The 22904-nt window shown below is 42.7% G+C and overlaps 1 protein-coding gene across 1 annotated transcript in view; it reads right to left on the reverse strand.

The window, feature by feature from the left end:
- Nucleotides 1–4909: 4909 nt before the first annotated feature.
- DOK6 (docking protein 6) overlaps nt 4910–22904 on the reverse strand; it is a 413808-nt gene continuing 395813 nt past the window's right edge. Inside the window, exon 8 of the mRNA XM_055559154.1 lies at nt 4910–5141. Coding sequence (XP_055415129.1) covers nt 5002–5141 — 140 coding nt within the window. The 3' untranslated portion in view covers nt 4910–5001. The remainder of the gene's footprint in view (nt 5142–22904) is intronic.

The raw sequence follows: 22904 nt of genomic DNA on the forward strand, positions 1-22904 counted from the left end.
GGGAGACGCCATGGAGCCAAGGAAGCATTCCTGGATTAGAAGCCTGGAACGAGGCAGAACTGTTCCTGACCATTTCTTTGCCTTTACATGAATTACAATACCAACAGGTTTGGGTTTTCTCCTGAGCAGAGCATAAAGTGGAAATGTTCTTCTACGTGATTGCTTTCAGAGCTGGCTAGCATTCCATCTATCTAGAAAGGGCATCCAACATCTAATGATACTTCCCCAAGAAGTATCCTGTGTCTCCACTAAGTTGTAATAGTTGTAGAAATGTACAACAAAGATTCACATTCTCAGGTAAGAAAGGGAGGATTTGTGGTCATTTCAGAGAGCAAAAGTGGGTGACTCTTTCCAATACACTGATAGGGAACACACACGTGAGGCTGTTGACCTTTTAATTAGCCCCCAAGCAGTGTCACGGCTAATACACGTTCGTGTTGAAACTCAAATGAGGTTGACAGTACAGAGATGGATCCTCGTGTTACTCAAGAGACGTTTAACCGTGGGTGTTTTGTGATACACATTCTTTTGTGTGCAATAATTTTCACTAAACCGAAGGAAGCATATTTGATACGTGTTGTCTTTCTGTGGTAACTTCAAAACCTGATAAACCGACGTCTTCTTTCGATTGCATACTTAGTGTGAGGTGAAACTAGTAAAGGCCACATCTGTGACATAGAACTGAGGTCAGAATGTGAAGACAGCAGTCCTGGGGTCATGCTGGACACTTCCCTGGAGTCTTTGTAATTTTGTCTGAACTGGTGCTCTCCTGACTCGTCCCGCCATCTTGTTCTGCCCGCCTCCAGGGGACACTGCACCCCACACATTACATAGGCTAGACGTGCATTCATGTGGCATATCACCTACTATAATTATTAACACAGGTCCAGGGGCAAATTTTTATCTATTTTGAGAAGGCCAAGGTCAGGGGATTGTAAAGTATATTAATGATTGGTAAAGTAATTTAAAATTCCAAGGTATTCAAAGTCATCTTCGATTTGGAGAAAAAGTCTAATTTTCACTTTGAGCAGTTTTCAGTATAATATTTGCTATAAGACACAAAGTATTAGAGGCCTAAGTTCAGCCCCACTGAATGTAGACTGCACATTTATTGTGCTGTGTTGTAAAAATAAAATCTGGACTATCATTTTTTTTACAAGAATATAATTTTCTCAGCTTCTTTTCACTGTAGCTTTAGTGGTCCATTTTAGTAAATGGCTAAAATAATCTAGGGAGTAGGGTACTCATGCTTTTTACTGATTTTCTGAGATTCTGGCCAAAGAATGAGGGGCAGACATCAATTTTTATGTTTTTAATATCTACTATAAAGATACCACATGCAATAAATTGGATTTGTAGAAACTACTAACAGTGTAAAGTTATTTATCCGTCCACTGCTTCTATGCTGGACAAAAAGAATAAGTGGTTAATCATTTTATAGGTGATAAATTATTTTCAAAACATAATTGCCCAGTGAAGACCGAGGAAAATTATACAAGATACAAGGACTAGCACTTTTTCACTACTTGGTGAAAAAGGTGAGGTTTACTTTTAATAAATACATTTCACTTTATTTCACATGCTCTATCAAACAGCATCTTCCCTAACATATAAGTAAATAGGTATTTCTTATTTCATTAAGTTCAAATGGCGGTAGTGGCCAAAACCTACTCATTCATAAGTATTTATTGCATAAACAATTTATTTCTGAGTGCCTAGTATCATTTGATGAATAAGTGAAAGAAATGTTTTCTTTTCCCTCCCACCAGGATAGAAAACCATCGGGTCACAGTTATTTTGTACTTTTCTGAATAAATATAACCTCATGGCTTGGTCGTGTGTACAGCAATTAATATTATCAGAAGAAAAAACAGGGACATAAAAAAATAAATCCCTTCAGATAATCTTTCCATGAAATATGTGTGTCTTCCAGGCTTTCTCTGTGCTCAGAAGAGCCTTTGTGACTTGTGTTGGGTTCCTTGACCATGGGTTTCTTCCAACCCAATGTGGGACTTCTGACCACCTTCACCCACCTGTCTAAATCTGGATGGAAAGCCATCTGAGTTTCAGGAGTCAAAAGATGTTTTTGGTTCGTAACTGTCACTACCTCACGATGAAAAAGTCACATGTATATTAAGAAGAAGATAGTTTCTGAAGGGAGAGAAATGCAAAATGTAGAGGCATCTTCAGTCAAAAACCTACAACCTCGAGTGAGCTGGATACACGCCTATGACCCCTCTTCTGACTGCTATGGTTCTGGCTTTACGAAGTTCCAGCAGACTGGTTCAGTAACTTTTCATCTTTGGTTTGTGTAGAACATTTATCTGCTTGTCATGTTGATTACAATGTGCATTGCCTTATGCCAAGTATATTAGGTTAATATAAATTGTTCTATCTGTTCATTTAACAGTTTTGACTTAGCTACAATTTTAAGTATAGCTAGAGGAGTAGGCTAGAATAAGTCTCCAAAAATTTACCATGAAATCTTTTATAGCATTATTCTCATTGTGATGAGATTGAGTTAACGACACAGGAAGGAAATTTCTCTCTCACTGACTCTTTATGACATGATTCTCTGAATGAACTGGCCCAAGGTTATGCCTGATCTTTGTGACCCCCCCTCAGTTACACTCACTGGTAATGATCACAAGCAAATGGTGTTCTGGAAACTACTTCATGCAGGTATCATGTCTCCCGCCAAACAGACACAAGAGCAGACTCATCTGATCAGCAGAATCCCTCCCGCCCGCCTCCCCAGACCTGCTTTCTGTACTGCTGGCACATTAATAAAGCTGAGACGTAAACCAGGACCTCTGAGGGTCTCTCCCTCTAAGTCCCTTGTAGAAACTTGTGGTCTCTAGGCAACAGCTCAACCGAGTGAGCCGCAGGAGGCTTGCTGTGAACGCGGCACCACCAGGAGCTGGGCTCAAATGGTCTCAGCCAGGAGTCGCTCTGATGTGTTTCTTTAACGGCATTTCCAATGCAAATGCCACGTGCTCAAGTAATTAGGAGGTGTTCAACCCTGGAAGCTGGGACTTCAGGGAAGGCTGTATGAACATCAGCAACCAGTCTCCTGCTCTTCTGCTGTGTCAGCAAAAGTCACAGCACAGAGCGTGTGAGTAATTTTCTTTTTACCCCTGAAAGCTTAGGATAATTATTTTTCACAGCCACATTAACTCTTATGATTAGCATCTTGATGGCATTTTCAAACTCATCTGAGAGATGTGGAGAGTCTAGGTAGTGGCTATAAGTGTGAAATTTATCAAGGAGGGACTGGATACTGCTTTTATCTAGTAGTAACTGTCTATAATGAACTGTCAATCTGCATTCAAGCTATGGCCATGGATGAAAAAGTCTTATCACAGGTCAGCAAATCAGGTACCCTTTCAACAGACTAACTCTGAAAGCTTAAACAATTTTGATATTGAAAAAAACATCAGGTTTTCATCTTACAAAACTAGGATCATGGTTCTTTAAATCCACCTTGGAGTGTTGGGAGCGGACCATCTTAGGCATGTGGCATCAGACAATTCAGGCAGAATGATTTTTATTTTTACTTAAGTAAACTCCAAACTAGAAAAAAATATCTATGTTGACTTGAATTAGCCAAACTTCCCCAGTTCACGTGGGAATCACCACTTCCTTTTAAACCTTATAGGTCTGTCATTAGTCTCAGGGATGAAAAAACTTTTTGTTGTTGTTGGATACATTTTCTCTTATAATCCCAGCCAACCCATATCCAGTCAAATGAGAGTAAAACCCAGCCAATTCTGGTTATGTAGTAATTACAAGCCCCTGATGGCTCTCTGAGAATAGCATCTCTGACACTTAAGAATGATACCTACCATCCTTTCCATGCTCTTCTTCTCTTGACTGCAAAATGTCTGAGTTCTTTTAAAGTGTATTTTTATCCCTTAATCAGATTGTCATTTAGAGTCCTTCTTTTCCTCCAGGTTAAATGGAAGCTGATTGGGGATCACACCCTATCTTCCCATGTAGCTCAGAGGGGGCCCAAGGGAGAAACATCATCAACAACAAGGGGTACTTAAACGGAAAGACAGGGCTGTGACATGATGAGCAGGACAGCCAGACTGGTCCCTTCGCTTCCAGAGTAGTTTCCCGTTCTCACATTGTCGCCTCCGTTTGTCATAGGGGCAGATGTGAATACATAAATACTTTGCTAATAAGAAGCCTTTTTTTTTTTTTTACAGGACTATTTTAAAAATAGTTATTCAACATAACAATCTTAATTTTAATGCACCAAATTACAGTTTTCAACAATTTAAGTGAGCATATCCTGTCACTCTCGGCACACATGGATATATACGTGTTAGATATAGATGGATACAGCAATATCCATATCTGTATTTGTCTACAGACACACACGCACACACACAGCACACACACAGAATAGAGCTACAAGGCCCTTGGGTAATAGTGTTCTAAATTTCGTGTTCCCTTAATTGTCACTGGGCTTACTTATATGGAGAGTTGTGGTACCATTTGTAGAGCTTACTGAATTTGTCCCTGTTGAAACTCTCCGAGCCACACCGCTTGTGGCGGGTCATCTTTCTGCCCAAAGACAGACCTCTCATCAGGTGGGGGGACTGAGCCCAGAGTAATAATGCCAGGGGTAATGCCCTCACACAGGTCCGGTCCAGTCCAGCTTGGCAACTTCTCACCCTGCCCAGGTTCCTGCTGCTGTCAGACCCAAAGAATTTTATTTAAATGACTGTTCAGACGATTTGGATTCTATTTTTGTAAAACACCGACCCCCCCCACCCCCACCCCCACCCCAAGAAACTCAATAAATAAAGGACTTAGCCACAGAATCAAGGAAGCAGAACTCCAGTTTTGAACCTTCTACCGGGACTGGGGCCAGACCCGACCCAGGTCAATGTTCCCTGCAGTTGGTCCTCCGGGAGGCAGAGGGCGCGCGCCCCGCAGGCAGGCAGGCGGTCCGGACAGACGGTCTCTCTGGTCTCAGCCTCGCCCTGGGTGTCACTGGATGAGGCTGGAGCTGTAGCTGAAGCCGTAGCTGCTGGAGCGCGACAGGGCCGGTTGCGTCTCCTCGCTCTGCTCCGAGGCGTAGCTGGGGAAGGTCTGCGCACGTGACATCTTTGAGGGCCCGAACCCGTGACCTGGAGGGGCACAGAAGGAGAGCTGTACCGGGGGGCTGGCTCGGTACTGGGGGGCTGGCTGGGCACCAGGGGCTGGCTCCAAGGGGGCAGCGAGTGCCCAGCGGCTGGTTCCTGGGGGGTGGCTAGGATGTGGTCTTCAGGGCCCAGTTTTGGACCCGGGTGGTATCAGAAATTCTGGATGCCGGAGAGCTAGGGAGAACTTTCCAGGGATCTCAGACTTCTACTGTCCTTCAATATCTGGAACAAAAGCACAGAATCCTCCCCGCACCGCCCCCCCCCCCACCCCCACCCCCCCACCCCCCCCCCCCCCCCCCCCCCACGACCAAAAGCTGCTTTTGGTGGAGAACCTGTAAACGCTTTCTTTTCTTTGATGGTCCCTTTTCAGCATACAGGAATGAATGACACACTCCTTAAAACCTTTTTGAGCAGTCAACTTCATTTTATCCTAACCAGTGTCAATTATCAGGAAAAAATACACAGGGGGATAGCGTTTCAGTACCCCGGGTTTGTGAGTAATGGTACCCACTTCATGATGCGGTTATTAACCCAAATGATAAACCTCCATGGTTATTCAGTTCAGTTCAGTCGCTCAGTCGTGTCCGACTCTTTGCGACCCCATGAATCTAGAGTGGTCTAAAAGCTAACTCTTACAGAAAATTTATTTAAAAAAATTATATCTACGATTATATAGCACAGATGTACCCCTGCAGTGAGAACTTTGTTTAATGCAAAATCCAAAGGTAATTACTGGAAAACTAGTGGAATGCTAACATCAGGAGAAAGGATGCGTTCTGGGGCCTCTTGTGGACTTCCCAGGTGTGTGTTCTAAATGAGTCAGTATTGTTCTTCCCACGTGAGGATGAGTATCTGATGGATGAGCTCAGTGTGCAGAGAAGATGGAATAGAGGTGGTGTGCTGTGCTCTTGGAGCTTCTGTGTCACACAAAGCAAGAAACGTACTGAGTCTGGTTTATACGTTTTCTGGTCTCTGTGGCGAGAAACCCAGGGAAGACGGTCTGTTAACACAGAAAGAGCAAAATCTGCTCACTCCCAGGTGGGGCTGTCCTTTGCAAGTTTACGCGCTTAAAGCCAGTCTCATCATCGTCTGGTGTGTCTGACGACTCGGCACCCTATCTTTGTTGAGATCTGGGGAGGAAATGCGGATACATCGGGTAATAATAAAAAGCTAATTAAAGTTGCAGAATCTCCTAACATTAAGAAAAATCGTGAGAGCGGAGCCTTCCGTTCTAGATAACTACCCTTTTAGGGGCACTGTTAGCCTGGTTCTCTGGGTGAGCCTCAGAGCAGGGCAGGGCGGAGAGGGCCCCACCGCCCCTGTCAGCCTGCGCGTCTCCCAGCCTCCAGATCTTCCCACTCCCTCCCCTGCCTCTCCGGCTCCAGAAACCCCGTCTCCTCTCTCTGCACCTTCAGGCCCGAGGGTGGCGGGCTGCCTTGCTCCTGCCCGTCACTCACACGTCCTCATCGGCTCAGTACCTGGATCCACAGCTCATGTGTGGGTCCCGTCGTTACATTCCCATAAAACCTCAGCTGAGTGTGTCTTCTCTTTCCTGTCGGACCGTGAAGATGCAGTGAGGAAAGGGAAGCCGGGTGTAGGGGGGAAGATGGAGCCACCAGAGGCGAGGTCAGGAGTAGGGGCTAGGGAGCTGGCCCCGCGTGACCAGCTGTAACTGCCTTTGAGAGACTACTGGTGTCTGGGTTTGTCGGTTCCCTTCTCTGCACGGTCTGTATGACAGCAATGGTATAATATGGCTTTTTGAGTCTGACATCAGTGTGTATCAATTAAATTCATACATGTTAAATGCATCGTCCCCGGTGGCTCAGTGGTAAAGAGTCTGCCTGCCACTGTCGGAGATGTAGGTTCCATCCCTGGGATGGGAAGATCCCCTGGAGAAGGAGTTGGCAGCCCACTCCAGTATTCTTGCCTAGAGAATCCCATGGACAGAGGAACCTGGTGGGCTACAGTCCATAGGGCCGCAGAGTCAGGCATGACTTAGCGACTAGACAATAACAAGTCTGTCATCATAGCAAGAAACATGCCATGAGGGCCCTCCTCCAGTAGGGCCACCATAGGGGCAGTCAGTGAAGACTTCCCTAAGGAGGTGGCCTTTTTCCATGGTGCTTGTATGACAGGGTTAGGATACACTGACCTGATACTGGAAACTTCGCTTAAAATTATACAGTTTGCTTCCTTATCTCACCATTGACTTGCTGGATGATAATAGTTCTTATAGGAGGCGAGACTGGCATTCATGAGCAAAAACCAATTGGAAGCCCTAACGTTAAGACGTGTTACTGGCCTTGGTTTTACCCTGTTACTTAAAAAAAAAATAGAAATATCTGAAAGAGAGCAGTGTGAGAGCACACCTTTAATTCACATTACCTGTGGCCTGAAGGCCAAGGTTGGAGTTGTGAAGATAGAAGCGTCTTTGCCCACGCATTCCAGGTTTTGACCCTGGAACCTTGGTGTAAAACTTCAGTCATTTAAGAAACATTTGCCAAGCAGCTACTAAAACAGTTCAAGATTCCACAGGGAAGACAAAGTAGTGGAAACCACGGTCCCTGAGTTTCTGGGGTCCACCAGCTGCTTTGGGATGCTCATTAGACAGGGACAGGCAGCAGCAGACATCCAGGGCAGGGTCTGTGCAGCCAGTGTGGTCTGGGAGCAAGGCAGGATGCCAGCGTGACCCACGGGCTTGGTTCCAGGGCTGTACACGTCAGTCCAGCCATCACAGTGACCCCTGCTCCAGACTGTGCAGACCCGCCGTCCCCTCAACGGAAACATACAGCCCTGAGTTCAAATCCAGCCCTACTATCCCTTTTGGAGCCTCATTTTCTTGCACAGACAGAACACACTTTCCTAACGTATCTTTTTTTGGGGGGGGGTTACGGCATGTGGCATGCACGATCTTCGTTCCCCAACCAGGGATCGAACCCCAACCCTTGCCCCCTGCAGTGGAAGCACAGAGTCTTAACCACTGGATCACCGGGGAAGTCCCTTTCCTAAGGCATTTTGAGGGTTAAACAAACAACATGGGCTTCCCAGGTGGCACAATGGGAAAAGAATCTGTCTGCAATGCAGGAGACCCAGGTTAGATCCCTGGGTCGGGACGATCCCCTGGAGGAGGAAATGGCAACCCACTCCAGTATTCCTGCCTGGAAAATTCCATGGACAGAGGAGCCTGGCTGGGGTCATGCGATCACAAAGAGTTGGACATGACTGAACTCACACACATACTTTCAAACAAAACAACATACAGGAAGACACCTGGGGTGGTAGGTGCCTAATAAATGTTAGTTTCCCCCCTTCTTTCTATGCTGAGTGGGTCCACACTTTTGTTTGACTTCCTATTCAGTGTCTATACTTTCTCCATCATCGCAGTGTGCTGTCCTCATTATGACAGGCTTTGAATATTGTTCTCATTCAGTCATCTTGAAGATTTCTTCATCTCCTCTACAAACAGTTCCTAGTCTAATTGGAAATGAAATGGTGAATTTTTCTTACCTCAATCATGTCTTTACAGACAGTTGATAACTGATGTGATTTAATACTTATCACAAAAATAATATACCTCAATCCGAGCTGAACTTACGCTTAATAAATGCTGTTTGATTTTGGCAACAATGAGTATGAGAAGAAAAGAGAGAAATAATTAATCATTTTCTCAACATTCATTTGAATTCTGCCCCTAGACATTGTTGATGTAAACAAAACAAAAAACAGAAATCAACTTTGTGGCTTAAATTAAAAACTTGCTGGAATAGACCTGTTCACTCCACTCAACAGAGACTCTATTTCAGTTCTTCCTAAACTTCCCCTCCCGTGCCTTGTGCTCAGTCGTGTCTGATTCTGTGTGACCCCACGGACTGCAGCCCGCCAGCCTCCAGGCAAGAACACTGGAGTGGGTTGCCGTGCCCTCCTCCAGGGGATCAGGGATTATTATTCTCTTGACTTTTTCTCTGGGAGGTATTTGTACTTGCTACTGAAATTCTTTAAGATTACATAAAATGATTAAATATAACGTGTAATTTTTCATCTTCAATTATCAAAAAAGGAAAATTTTAAAGGTTTCATGCCACCATGTTTCTGATATAAACTGTCAATTTGCATTACACTAATTTACATTCCCACCTAGAGGGTATTAAAATACTTTTTATCCTAATGTTAGATAGATCCGGATTATTAGATTAAAAAATTTTGCCAACTTGAAGGATAAAAAATTGCATCTTGTTTAATTTCTTTTTGCTACAATTAAGTGTTTAAATTTTGTAGTCAAGTGTTTGTGGTTTCTGGTTTTGTGTCTTGAAATAAGTCTTTCTTTATCACATTATTAAAGTATTTTCTTACAAGTTGTTTTTACATTTTCATAAATTTCCTCTACTATCTTCAGCTTTTTAATTCATTGTGAATCTCTCTTGGTTCATGCCCTGAGGATCCTGTGTTGTGCGATGGTTGATCGTGTTAGCTCTGACGGAAGAGGACGTGGGTTTGAGTTCTCGCTCTGTTCCTTGACTCTTCTGTCCCTCAAGTGTATAATGGCAGTTGTAATAGTTTCTGTCAATAGGATCATGTGTTAAATGTGTTGATTCATGATAGCACAGTCTCATAGTGTATTACATTCGTGTGTGTATAACACAGGATTAACACTGAGAGCAGGGTATTCTGTGGTACACACACGCAGCCCACCAGTTCAGTCTTCACAGCTGGCTACTGAGGAGCAGCAAAGCGTTTGCAGTAACACCTGCCATCGATCCTTTGTTATGAGGTTCATGAGTCTCAGTGTGAGTATTTTTCCAAAGGCTTTATGAGATTTTTTTTCAATCAAGGAACAAAGGTGTCTCATTTCTGGGAAATACTTCTGAATTATTATTATAATTTTTGTTAATTATTTCCCTCCCACCATTTTTCTCTGCTCTCTCTCCCACCTTTGTTCTTTTTCTAACCTTCTATTATTTACATGTTCTAGTACTGTTCTGACAATTTCCCAGTCTTTTCCATCTTCACTCTCTTTTCTGCTGCTTTATTTTGTGGATTTGAGGTTTACTTTACCTTCCAAGCTTACTAAATTATAAAAAAGATTCTGCTGCTCTAATTTTAATTTGAAAAACCTTTCTTTTCCCTTTGTCCTTCCCTGTCTTGTTCTCCTTTCTTTAATATACATTCATATTTTTTGTTATTCATAATGGCACTTTCACCCCCAAAACGATGGACCTTTTTGGCTTATTTCATAAGTAGATACTTAAATATTCTTTTTTTTTTTTTTTTTAGGTTCTCAGCCTTTTAATGCATTTAACATCTGAGGGACATAGACTTCTTTGAAGATTTTGGGAACCAAAACACCTGGACTCTAGAGGCTCGTGCCAATGGTTATCTCACAGACACTCCCTCTCCCTCTGTCTCTGTCTCTGAGAAGTGGCACACGGCTGTTCATTTCCTGATGGAGAGCTCCTGGGACTTGGATGTTTGTGATGGATGCCCTTTATCTTTGGAATCCCTTCCTTCCCGCACTGGCAGAATCCAAATCTCTGGGCCTTCCACAACTATCTCTTTAAAGATTAGAAAATTTTGAATGGAAAAATGCATATTATTTAATCCTATGTAGTACCCTCCTCCAGTTATGAGAAACTGATGAGTTAGCAGCCACATTCTCATGCTGGAAAAAAAAAAAATCAAACACAGTATCCTTCTAATACTTTAATTTGCTTTAAAGATGGTTTAATTTGATTCATACAGAATTATGTTTTTTAATACCCATTTCATAAATTTTCTAGACCAAAAATAGTCTTCTATTATTTTGGTTGATGTACCATTTATTTATTCCTGTTGCATACATTTTATTTCTCTTGTATTCTAATTACCTACTGGGATCTAATTTTATACAGCTGTGATATTAATTTTCTACAACAGTAAAATTTAGTTGAACTCTGTCAGCAGACTGCATTTGAGTAGCTGTGGAATTTGTAAGCAATCTGTGGCAGCTAATAAAATGGTAAATATTAACATGGGATAATCAAAGTTGAAACAGTAGAGAATATGTGAAAAAAATGTATTAATGGTGCTCAAAAAGAGGAATGGGACAATATTATAAAAATAAAAGTAGATATATTTAGTTTTTGAGCTATAAATTTTTCATTGCTATTTTCAAGAGTTTAGGTATAAATTTTTAAATATAATGTTAATATAAATTTGTTTAGTTGCTAAGTTGTGTCCAACTCTTTTATGACCCCATGAACTGTAGCCTGCCAGGCTCCTCTGTCCATGGGATTTCCCAGGCAAGAATATTGGAGTGGGATGCCATTTCCTTCTCTGTTAATATAAATGAGTTACATATTGATACACCTTTGTTTCCATTTTGAATGTATTTATAGAAAGTTTTAGCAATCAAAGAACTATTAAGGATCATGAAGTAGGGTGTGCCCAGTTCAAGCTGAGATCTGCAGAACTAGTATCTGAAGCATTTTAACAAATTTACTATCTAGTCACATTAATTGCCTGCAAAGTAATTACAAGAATACATATCAGCTGATCATCCTTAAGATGCCATCTTAAGGAGAAGGAGAATTTCATTTGCTGTAATTCTTCTCTAAAGATTTTAAACGAATGCATAGAAACACTTTTCCAAGAGAGTGGGGCGTTCCTATATAGTATATGAGATTTATTATGAGAGTTATAAATTAGAGATTTGATTTATGACAGAAATATTATAGAAAAAATTGAATGGCACATAAGTTTATGCAGGAGGAAGTTTGAAAAAAAAAAGACTAGATTGAGGGCAATAAACAAGTTGATTGAAAATTTACTATCAGGTTTTCATATAATGTAGTGCAGTTTTATTCTGCAGTGGATACACATTGAGCTTGTGTTTAGTCTGAGGACTCTGAGATGAGTTTGAGGGTGTGTGTCCAGAAACCTGCTTAGCACTCAACACATCTGATTTCTCATCTCATCCTATGAAGAAATTTGCCTTGAACTTCTCCTTCTAGTAAGGATTAGGTTGATTTTTCAGAGCTCTGGGAAACATTCTGAAAACCACAAACAAAATTATGTCTTCTTAGATTTTCTAAAAATACTTATTTGACAGCGTTGGGTCTTAGTTGTGGGCCCTTAGTTCCCTGACTAGGGATTGAACCCACAGTCCCTCTATTGGAAGGCAGATTCTTAGTCACCAGACTACCAGGGATGTCCCTGTCTTCTTAGATTTGTAAATATTTTGTTTGTCTGCATTAGACCACAGTACCCAAACAGTCATGGCTTTCAGACTCTGTATCTCCTCATTAGGAATCAGGCGCTGGTGATGCTCATGATGAAAGATAAAGCTCTAGATGGTTAGTTGTAGCAGGTGAGATGGAAGCATGGAGAGGGCACACCCTGGGGAGTTTGTTACATCTTATGAAGCCAACTGGATATTTTTTCTAAAGGACGAGGAAGACTTTTGAATGATTTAAAGATGAGTGAGTGGATCAGAGTTGCTGGCTTACTCAATGAGACTACAGAGGAGCTGTTGGCAATCCTTTCCCACCATCATGCAACTGAGAGAGAAAATTTAGCCCCAGAGAGAACAATTTCTCAGAGAAGGTGTTTTGAAGGTAGAAAGAAAGAAGCCTCTGATTTTATGTACATTTCCTTAAGTTTACTTATCATTCTTCCTTATTATCTCCAGCTAATCAGCATTCCTCCAAGTCCAATAACAGAGATGAAAACTGCTGGTACCAACTTGCACAAGAATGAGGCCAAAATGGGTGGGAGTGGTGAGAAGTGAGGATGCTTATTCTTGCTGAGAAAGACCTACAAGTACCTCTCAGTATAATTATATTCAATATTTTAAGTTTTCTCATGTAGTCAATAAACTGTGAGAATTTCAGAACCTGGAAATCTGAAGCCTAGAGTTTCTGGTTAGCAGCGCTTCCTGGTAGGTCGATATTGCAGTGATTTCTCTAGTTGTTTTGAAAATAGCCAGATAAATAGAGAATAGGAGATCTGCAATCCATGAAAATGGAGTTAGGGAGTACAGAGCAAAGGAGGTGATGTGGACATTTCTTCTCTTTTATGAAAAAGTACTGCAAAAATTTCAAAGTACTTTTCTAGGCAGGCTGAAAATTCTTGGTATGCATTTTACCATCAGTGTACCCAGCAGACAGCGATGAAAGCCATCTTAATCCCCAGTTAGTTTTTAATTTTTTTAAAAATTAATTTTATTGTGTTTTTTGGCTGTGCTGAGTCTTTGTTGCTGTGCAGGTTTTCTCTGTTTAGGGTGAGCGGGGACTACTCTCTTGTCATGGGACCTCCTGTGATACTGGTTGCAGAGCACTGGCCCCCGGGCATACGGTCTTCAGTAGCTGTGGCTCCGAGGCTCGGTAGTTGTGGCGCACGGGCTCAGTTGCCCCGGAACGTGGGATCTTCCCAGACCAAGGAGTAAACCCACGTCCCCAGCACTGGCAGGTGGATTCCCAACTACTGGACCACCAGGGAAGCCCTTTTAATTTTTAATTAGTTATCTTTAACTCTGTGAGAGATTGAAATATAATCAGTTTTTTTTTTTTTTTAATATTAAGTACTCATGTCAAAAGGCTGAACGGTGTTTGTGGAATTATTGCCATTGTATACTGTCATGTCGCTTGTAGTCATGTCACTGAAAACAGGCCAGGACAGGGAAGGGTGGGCAGCACAGCCTCTGAGGCTGGTTCTGGCCTCAGCGGGTGACCTTGGGTTGGATACAATCGGGCATTAAGTAGCCAAGTGCTCGGGTCATGATATTACTGGTCATTAATACTGACCGCTAATTGTGTCCCAACAAAGGTCCATCTAGTCAAGGGTATGGTTTTTCGAGTGGTCATGTATGGATGTGAGAGTTGGACTGTGAAGAAAGCTGAGCGCTGAAGAATTGATGCTTTTGAACTGTGGTGTTGGAGAAGACTCTTGAGAGTCCCTTGGACTGCAAGGAGATCCAACCAGTCCATCCTAAAGGAGATCAGCCCTGGGTGTTCTTTGGAAGGAATGATGCTAAAGCTGAAACTCCAGTACTTTGGCCACCTCATGCGAAGAGTTGAGTCATTGGAAAAGACTCTGATGCTGGGAGGGATTGGGGGCAGGAGGAGAAGGGGACGACAGAGGATGAGATGGCTGGATGGCATCACCGACTCGATGGACATGAGTTTGAGTGAACTCCGGGAGTTGGTGATGGACAGGGAGTCCTGGCGTGCCACGATTCATGGGGTCACAAAGAGTCGGACACGACTGAGCGACTGAACTGAACTGAACTGAACTATGTCCCAGGAAGCAGCATAGGTTTCACTTGCATTGATTGACTTACTCCACCTGGTAGCCCTGCAGGACTGACCCTCTTGCCCTCTGCTGGCTCTAAACTCTTCACTGACCCCAGAAGTTTGTCTACCTCACAGTTAGCACAACCAGAGAAAAGGGCATGCTTTTGCAAACAAAAAGATATTTTAGAGGCAAGGGAGCAAGCAGACCTCATGCTTTTTTTTTTTCCGTTTTAATTTCCCTCCATCATATTCATTTTCTAAAGAGCACAGGATAATCTGAATTACTTGTATTTCATGTTTCTTGACAATAAGAATATGGAGATTCACTGTTTTTTTTTCCCCAAGAGTCTATATTTCTTTATATGTTTTACTTCAATTTTATAATTGTAGAAATCAGAAATGTTAGTTTTTATCAATTTAAAATATATATATATATATATTTAGCAATCACTTACTAGAATAGGCTCAATGGTAGAGAATCTGCCTGCAGAGCAGTCAGGATGCAGTTTCGATCCCCAGGTTGGGAAGATCCTCTGGAGAAGGAAATGGCAACCCACTCCAGTATTCTTGTCTGGGAAATCCCATGGACAGAATAGCCTGGTGGGCTGTAGTCCATGGGGTCGCAAAGAGTTGGACATGACTGAAATGACTCAGCAGCAGTAGCAGCTTCTAGAAATAGGATGCTAAATCTTATAAAATTATCAGTAACCCCTTTGGATTGATCTTGGATTATGTTCACAATGGTGAATTGGCCATTGTTACTGAATTCACTCATTTTCACTACTGCTGTGGAACATAATATTTTAATGAAAACCATTTATGTTTACATAATTAATAACACTGACTTAGTATAAATTGATAAACCATGTAAAAATTAAAATTTTCTAATTAAGTCAGAGACAGAACAGCTTTATGGTTGCTCAAGTCTTCATACCTCTATATAAGTCTATTCTAACTCTTATCATTTTCAAAAAATTTCTAGTTCTGGGAAATTTGGCCAACTCTTTAAGGAAGCATACTAGTTTATATTCTTTCCTCCATGATAGATAAAAGTAAATTACAAAGACTTTGAAAAGAAGTGAAAAAATAAGCATTGAAAATCATTGGAAAGAAATTTAGGAAAATAGTTCAAATTGGGAGATTTTTCTAAGTACAAAAGCAGTTGAAGTTCAAATACAGGATCATTTGTCACTGTTTGATACCACATCTAAAAGGATTAAATTTTGAGTTTAACCCCTCAGAAGCTGGACAGCATTCAGTTCTTTGAAGCCTCAATTTTAATGACTTTCCCAGGAAAGCATTCATTAGCTACTATTTACATGTCAGAAATTAAAAGACGCTTACTCCTTAGAAGAAAAGTTATGACCAACCTAGACAGCATGTTAAAAAGCAGAGACAGTACTTTGTCAACAAAGGTCCATCTAGTCAAGGCTACGGTTTTTTCAGTAGTTAGGTGGATGTGAGAGTTGGACTATAAAGAAAGCTGAGCGCCAAAGAATTGATGCTTTTGAACTGTGGTGTTGGAGAAGACTCTTGAGAGTCCCTTGGACTGCAAGGAGATCCAACCAATCCACCATAAAGGAGATCAATCCTGAGTGTTCATTGGAAGGACTGATGTTGAAGCTGAAACTCCAATACTTTGGCCACCTGATGTGAAGAACTGACTGACTCATTTGAAAAGACCCTGATGCTGGGAAAGATTGAGGGCAGGAAGAGAAGGGGTCGACAGAGGATGAGATGGTTGGATGGCATCATCAACTCAATGGACATGAATTTGGGTAGACTCCAGGAGTTGGTGATGGACAGGGAGGCCTGGCATGTTGGGGTCACAAAGAGTCAGACACGACTGAGCAACTGAAATGAACATGTCAGAAAACATTTCAGCTGGGTTGATTCACTGAGGGGTCCTGACAATGGTGGTGAGTAGCCTTGAAGTGGTCAGAAAACTATTTTTGTTAAAAAATTTATAGGAAGTTACTTTTTTACCTAAGACAAGTCTGCCCAATGTGAGTGCATTGTCTACTTTCTTTGCTTTGTGTGGGTATATAAGTATAAATATATGTGGGCTTCCCTAGTTTTGCTCATGGTAAAGAATCTGCCTACCAATGCAGAAGATGCAAGAGACATGGGTTCAGTCACTGGGTTGGAAAGATCCCCTGAAGGGGGGAATGGCAACCCACTCCAGTATTCTTGCCTGGGAAATCCCATGGACAGAGAGCCTGGCGGGTTACAGTCCATGGAGCCACAAAGAGTCGGACATGACTGAGCAACTGAGCGCATACACACATAAATATATATTTGTGTGTGTGTGTGTGTGTGTGTGTGTGTGTGTGTGTGTATATATATATATATATATATATATATATATATATTTCAGGCTGGTAATACTGTTATCTGACGATTATAACTTTGGGTCTTAAGTCACATGTATTTTTAAAACACCACTTTTTTTTTTTTAGTAGACAACTCATTCCAAACATGAATTCAATGAAATGATAATGAAAGAATCAGGGAAGATGCATGTAGCAACTAAGACAAAGAACAGGTATCTTGCAGGAGCTGGAAACATGGAATCATAGACAAGGGACCAGGAGGACACTGAATAAAGAGAAAGGAGAGCATTTCCACTTGATCCTGTGAATTCCATGCAGTATTGTGTGAATTCAGCCACAGCAAATAGGCCCTCCTGTTTCCTTCCATCAGGAGGAGAGTAGAAATTGTAATTCTTAGAAAGAAAATGAAGCCAAGAAGTTTAGCTGCATAAGAAACATATTCCTCTCAGCCTGGGAGACGGGAGCTGGGACCTTGAGAACTGCTGCTTTGGGCAGACCAGCAGCCTTTCCCTGGTTTACGTCTTGAGCAGAGTTATCAGACAGCAGTGAAGATGGTTTTGGCAGGCCTAGAAACACGACTGAGATGGTAGAGTACTACACCTTTTAGAAACTCTGAGGAGAAACTGGATGGGGCACACGGGAATGTTAAATAATTGGGGTGTGATAGACTTGAGCTCAGCATCCTGACTGTAACTGAAGCCTGAGGTTCCTCTTTATCTGTGGGATGAGAAGGGTCCTAGAAACTCCCCAGAGCCTTGAAGCAGAAGTGAGACAGTGTAACTAAACCAGCACAGGGGGTAGATCCCCACATGTTGCATTAATGCCTTCATTTCTGCTTCCCTTTTATTTGAAATGTGTTTCTAGATATTGTTGAATTGACTAAATAACTAGGCTCCGATACATTGAAGAGATAATTTTTTTTTTTTCCTCAAAATGGAGGAGGGAAAGGTGAGTTGCTTTGGGGGTTCTTGTTTGGAAAAGCCTGACAGCTGGAGGTCTGATGGCTGCAAATTCTCTGTCACCTACGGACAAAGAATGAGAGGCTTTAAAAATGAAGAAAACATTCGTGCCTCTTCATCTTGGCATTGGTCGCTGAAACAGGAGAGCATGGCCAGGAGACAAAAGCTTGTCTGCTACTGAGAAGGGGTGTTTCAACACCGAACCCAGCATTCTTGCCCGATTTTCCATCCTCCTGGATTTGCTGTTTCAGTGAGCGGCACCCATCAACCCGACAGCCCGGGTCAGCGAGCTGCGGCCGGTCTGGTCTGGGACTCTGCCACCATCTCCCTGCCGCCATCAGCCAATGCGTCCTGCAGCTTCTTCCTCCCCGAAGCCTCGTGAATCCACGTGCTTTCTTCATGCTCACTCCCTTTACCCTAAATTTCCCAGCAGGTTTATGGCTGCAGCCGCCCAGCTGGTCTTCCTGACAGCAGTGTCCCCCTTCTCGGGTCTGTTCTTTGCAGAGGTGACTGAGCATCGGGCCGTCCCTCCTGTCCACACCTGTCCAGGATAAAGGCAGACTCCCCTGCACAGCACCTACGTACTCAGGGTCCTCAGTGCTGGTGACACGGGTGTGATTAGAGGGCTCTTTACTCAACCCCCACGTGCAAAATCCATCAGTCCCACCCCTTTCCAGTAAAACTCCTTGTAAAAAACATTGTTTGTTTTATAAATAAGCTCTAGACGTCCTCTAGGGCTTCCTTTTCGGGGAGGGGGGATGTATTTCCCTTTTATTTATTTATTTAAATTAATTTTTACAGGCGTGTAGTTGGGATGAGGCTGGGAGAGCAGGCGTGGAGGTGGAGATTGGGAAAAGTTGAAGCTGGAGAAGTGAGCATGGCTCAAATTGCGTGAATATACGTGGAACCCAGGGCTTTCTTTTAGCCAGACTGTTAACCCTCAGACTCTCTCTTATGTAACATATGTTTATAAACATGTTGGAACTTCCCCTGATGACTCTCTGATTTCAGCCGTGCTCTACCCCGCCTCGGCTCCCCAGCCCCTTTCAAAAGGACACTCAGTTCCCCAGGAAGGCAGCTCCCTGCCCTGTGGCCTGGGCTCCTTCCCCCCCGTGGTAGCGCGCCCCCTCACCCTCCTTTGCACTGACTCTTTCAAACTGGTTCCTGTTTTTCTTGAAGAATTCACGTAGGAAGCCTCAGAGAGTCCTGCACACCGTCTCGCCTGGCCTGATCCTGAGCCGCTGCATGGTACTCTTACCCTCTCCTGTGTACCCAGATCACCTCTTAACTCTTAGCCTTAGTATCTCCTCTGTGAGCTTATCCTGAATGTGAGGAAAGAAGGTCTATTTACCTTTGTGTCTGTGGAGCCTTGTGAAAGGCCAGACTCACAGAGGGCACTCAGTAAATGTTAATGCATAAAACTGTGAGAAATGCATGCCGCAGCTCTATGCAGAGAAGGCAGACTCGTGTCTCATGGATCTCCTTGCACATGTTTGGTGGTCTGTAATTACTTTGTTGAATCAGAATAATTGAACGATGTGGCCTGGTTCTGGCCAATGGGGAAATGATAATCCTTTTAAAAATGAGAATTCTAATAATAGTGTAAGACTAAATATGATTGTCAAATGTATGCTATAGGTGTATAGGAGAATGAGGAAATGATTATTTTTAGCTGCCTCATAATATACTGATCCCAACAAATGTACCAGTTTAAAAGGTTTTTCACAATCTAAACAGATGTGAGTTGAGTGGAAAAATGAGCAAAGTGAGAATTTTCTGGTAGACAGTCCTCCCTGAGCCTCCTGCCCCTCTGCGTGTTTTGTGAGCAAAAGCAGGGAGGGCCCTTGTTCTGAAAGACGGAGCAAGCATCTCCCTCTGGAGAAGAGGGAAGATTATGTCCCTCGCAGTAAGGATGTCTCCCTCTGGGACAAAGTGTGGGCTGGATCATCACCCACTATAAAATACTAGGGTTCCCTGTGCTGTGGTTCCTCTCCTGTAACACAACCTTCTTCTTATATGGGTGTCATCTGACCCTCTCTGCACCTCCCTGTGAGAAATGGGACTCAGGAAACGGACAGAAATGCCAATGCACTGGCTAATACTATTGCTCTGAGTAATAAAGCTTCCTGGCTCTCTGATCCAGGCAGCTCTCCTCTTCTTCCAGCATCCACAGAACAGCTAGCAGGCCAACTGGCTAGCTGGTGCAGGGGGTGAAATCTTAGACCCTCACGGTTCTCGAGAGTGTTAATTGTGATGCTTAATGCTTTTTTACTGTAAGGGTGGGCTTCCCTGGTGGCTTAGATGGTAAAGAATCTGCCTGCAATGTGGGAGACCTGGGTTCAATCCCTGGGTTGGGAAGATGCCCTGGAGGGCATGGCAACCCACTCCAGTGTTCTTGCCTGGAGAATCCGCATGAACAGAGGAGCCTGGCAGGCTACAGTCCACGGGGTCACAATGAGTCAGACACGACTGAGCGACTAAGCAGAGCACTGCATAAGGGCAGTGACTCCCAGTTTCTGTTAGATTTTTACATTGACTTATTATTTAGTAAGACTTTGCTAAGTTTCAGTGAAATTCTTCCTCTTGTGAAATCATCATGGCTTTATGAAATAATTTCATGATAGTGACCAGCAGGACAGTTTCAGAGAAAGAGCTGAATAACTCCTTGATATGTGAGAGAGAAAGAACGAATATGGATATGTTGGAAATCTTACTGGAGAACAGAAAATTAGGTGAGTGGTTCTCTTACCACTCAAATAAATGGGGCAGAAATAATTATTCATGAAAATTAATTTCCAATAAAGGTAGTCCAGTCACCTAAGAAGAATTATCCAAACTGTTTCTTATAAGGCACATAGATTTTTGTTGCTGCTACTGCTTTGATGCAGGGAATCTCTTTTTCAGATAATTTTTTTAAACAATAGCATGCTCTCAATGTAAAAATAAAATGGGGGATAAAAATCAGAGTGCTTATTTGATTTTCCCAGTGAAAAAAGAAATACTTGTTTTAGGACAAACACAAAGCAGAGAAAATGAATGATTCCTGCAGTTTTAGAATGAAGCTTTTATCTTGTTAGAGCCTTTGTTAGGAACAGTGAAAAGCAAGTTTAAATTCTGAATATGGAAAATTGTTCTCGAAGATTTTCTGCCCTTTAAAATTGCTCTAAAAGATGATTGCTACACCACAATAGGGAGCTTTAAAGATAGAAAATAAAGAGATTACAGGGTAAATAGCCTGCAAGCTGTGATGGTTTAACATTCAGGGGATGAGTCACTGGTGAATATATCACTTATCAGAGTTCTTTGGTGAATATAGTTTCCTTTGTTTCCTTGACAGTCAAACTGAACTGAGAAGATGCAGTCAGGATATTTTAGAATGTCCTGTTAACCAGTGTCAGAATGTGGAGCGGACAGCAGAGAAGCGTGGCCCACACAGGAAGCATGGTGCAGGGGTTGTGAGAAGCTGGTTGACAATCAGACAGCTCTGTCTATTGATAACTTTCAGTTAGCGACTCAGTTCATTATTCTTGAGCATTTTAACCACTACGTGTCATTTTCACCACTACGTGTCATTTTCACAGGATGGTTGACATGTGAGTCGATTGAAAAAATTTGATCCTATAATAAGTGAATGGTCGATGATTGTCATTCTGATATTCACAAACTTTTGAATGATTTTCCCTTTCGTTTAATAACAAAAGGTCCTGGCAGTGTTTACGTATTGCATCTGTATGTTTAAATTTAAATTTACCAATTAAAGTTAGCACAGGCTTCCCTTGTGGCTCAGCTGGTAAAGAATCCGCCTGCAATGCAGGAGACTTAGGATCGATCCCTGGGTTGGGAAGATCCCCTGGAGAAGGGAAAGGCTACACACTCTAGTATTCTTGCCTGGAGAATTCCATGGACTGTATAGTCCATGGGGTCACAAAGAGTCAGACATGACTGAGAAACTTTCAAAGTCAGCACAACTTTAAATTTCTTGAGTAGAAAGAGATATGGTATAAAAACAGTAATCAGTGTATGTTCAGTGGCTCGGTCGTGTCTGACTCTTTGTGACCCTGTGGACTGTAGCCCACCGGCTCCTCCATCCACTCCTGGTGGTACTGCCAGACACCTGTGTGTACTTTGTAAGAATATTTTTTGCTTCTGTAAATACAGGCAGACATTCTCTGATACTAGTGCCAATGACAGTAAAACCAAAACTCTTGTATGTGTGCAAAATGTTTCTTTTCGGTCTCTTTTCATGTTGTTTCATGAAGCCTGCCCGGTAGAGAACTACTTGTAGGTGTCCTTGGGGTTGTGCCGCGGTATCTGGCAGCCTTGCAGCAAGGGGGCGCCTGCAGGCTGGGTGGTCTTTCCCGAGTGTGAACCTGGCTGGGCCACAGCCCTGGTTTCAATCAAACACTAACTTAGGTGCTGCTCGGAGGAGTTTCGCAGGTGTGATTAGAGTCCACAAGGAAGGAGATGATCCCAGAGAATCTGGTGGAGTTGATTCCATCAGGCAAAAGATCAGCACCGAGGGTTTTAGTCCTGCCTGTTAACAGCGGCTTCACATTTGATAGTCAATAAAAAGTGATACTCACAAACTTTTGAATAATTTGCCTTTTTGTTTGACAACAGAAGGTCCTAGATGTGTTTACATATTGCATCTATGTGTTTAAATTTAAATTTACCAGTTAAAGTAAGCACAACTTTAAATCTCTGGGTGGAGAGAAATATGATATAAAAATAGGAATCAATATATGCTCAGTTGCTAAGTTGTGTCCGACTCTTTGTGACCCCTTGGACTGCAGCCTGCCAGGCTCCTCCGTCCGTGGGAGTTTGCCGTCAAGAATACTGGAGTGGGTTGCCATTTCCTTCTCCAGGGGATCTTCACATCCTGGAGTCCCTACCTGCTCTTCCTGAGGTTGTGGTCTGTGGGTCTGTTTTAAAAATAATTCTATTGTTTGTTTATTTTGGCTGTGCTGGGTCTTCGCTGCTGCAGGCGGCCTTTCTCTAGTTGTGGTGAGCGGGGCTATTCATGGACCGGCAGCAGGACGGTCACTGTGCATGAGCTTGTGATGGTCGGGACGCTGGACTGAACTCAGCGGTTACCGGACTGTGGTGGACTGAACTGTGTCCTGCTAGATTCACTGGCTGAAGCTCTAACCTTTATTGTGACTGATTTGGAGATAAAGCTTTTAGGATGTA

Source organism: Bubalus kerabau, chromosome 21, assembly GCF_029407905.1.
Source record: "Bubalus kerabau isolate K-KA32 ecotype Philippines breed swamp buffalo chromosome 21, PCC_UOA_SB_1v2, whole genome shotgun sequence".
In the NCBI taxonomy this organism is placed as follows: Eukaryota; Metazoa; Chordata; class Mammalia; order Artiodactyla; family Bovidae; genus Bubalus; species Bubalus kerabau.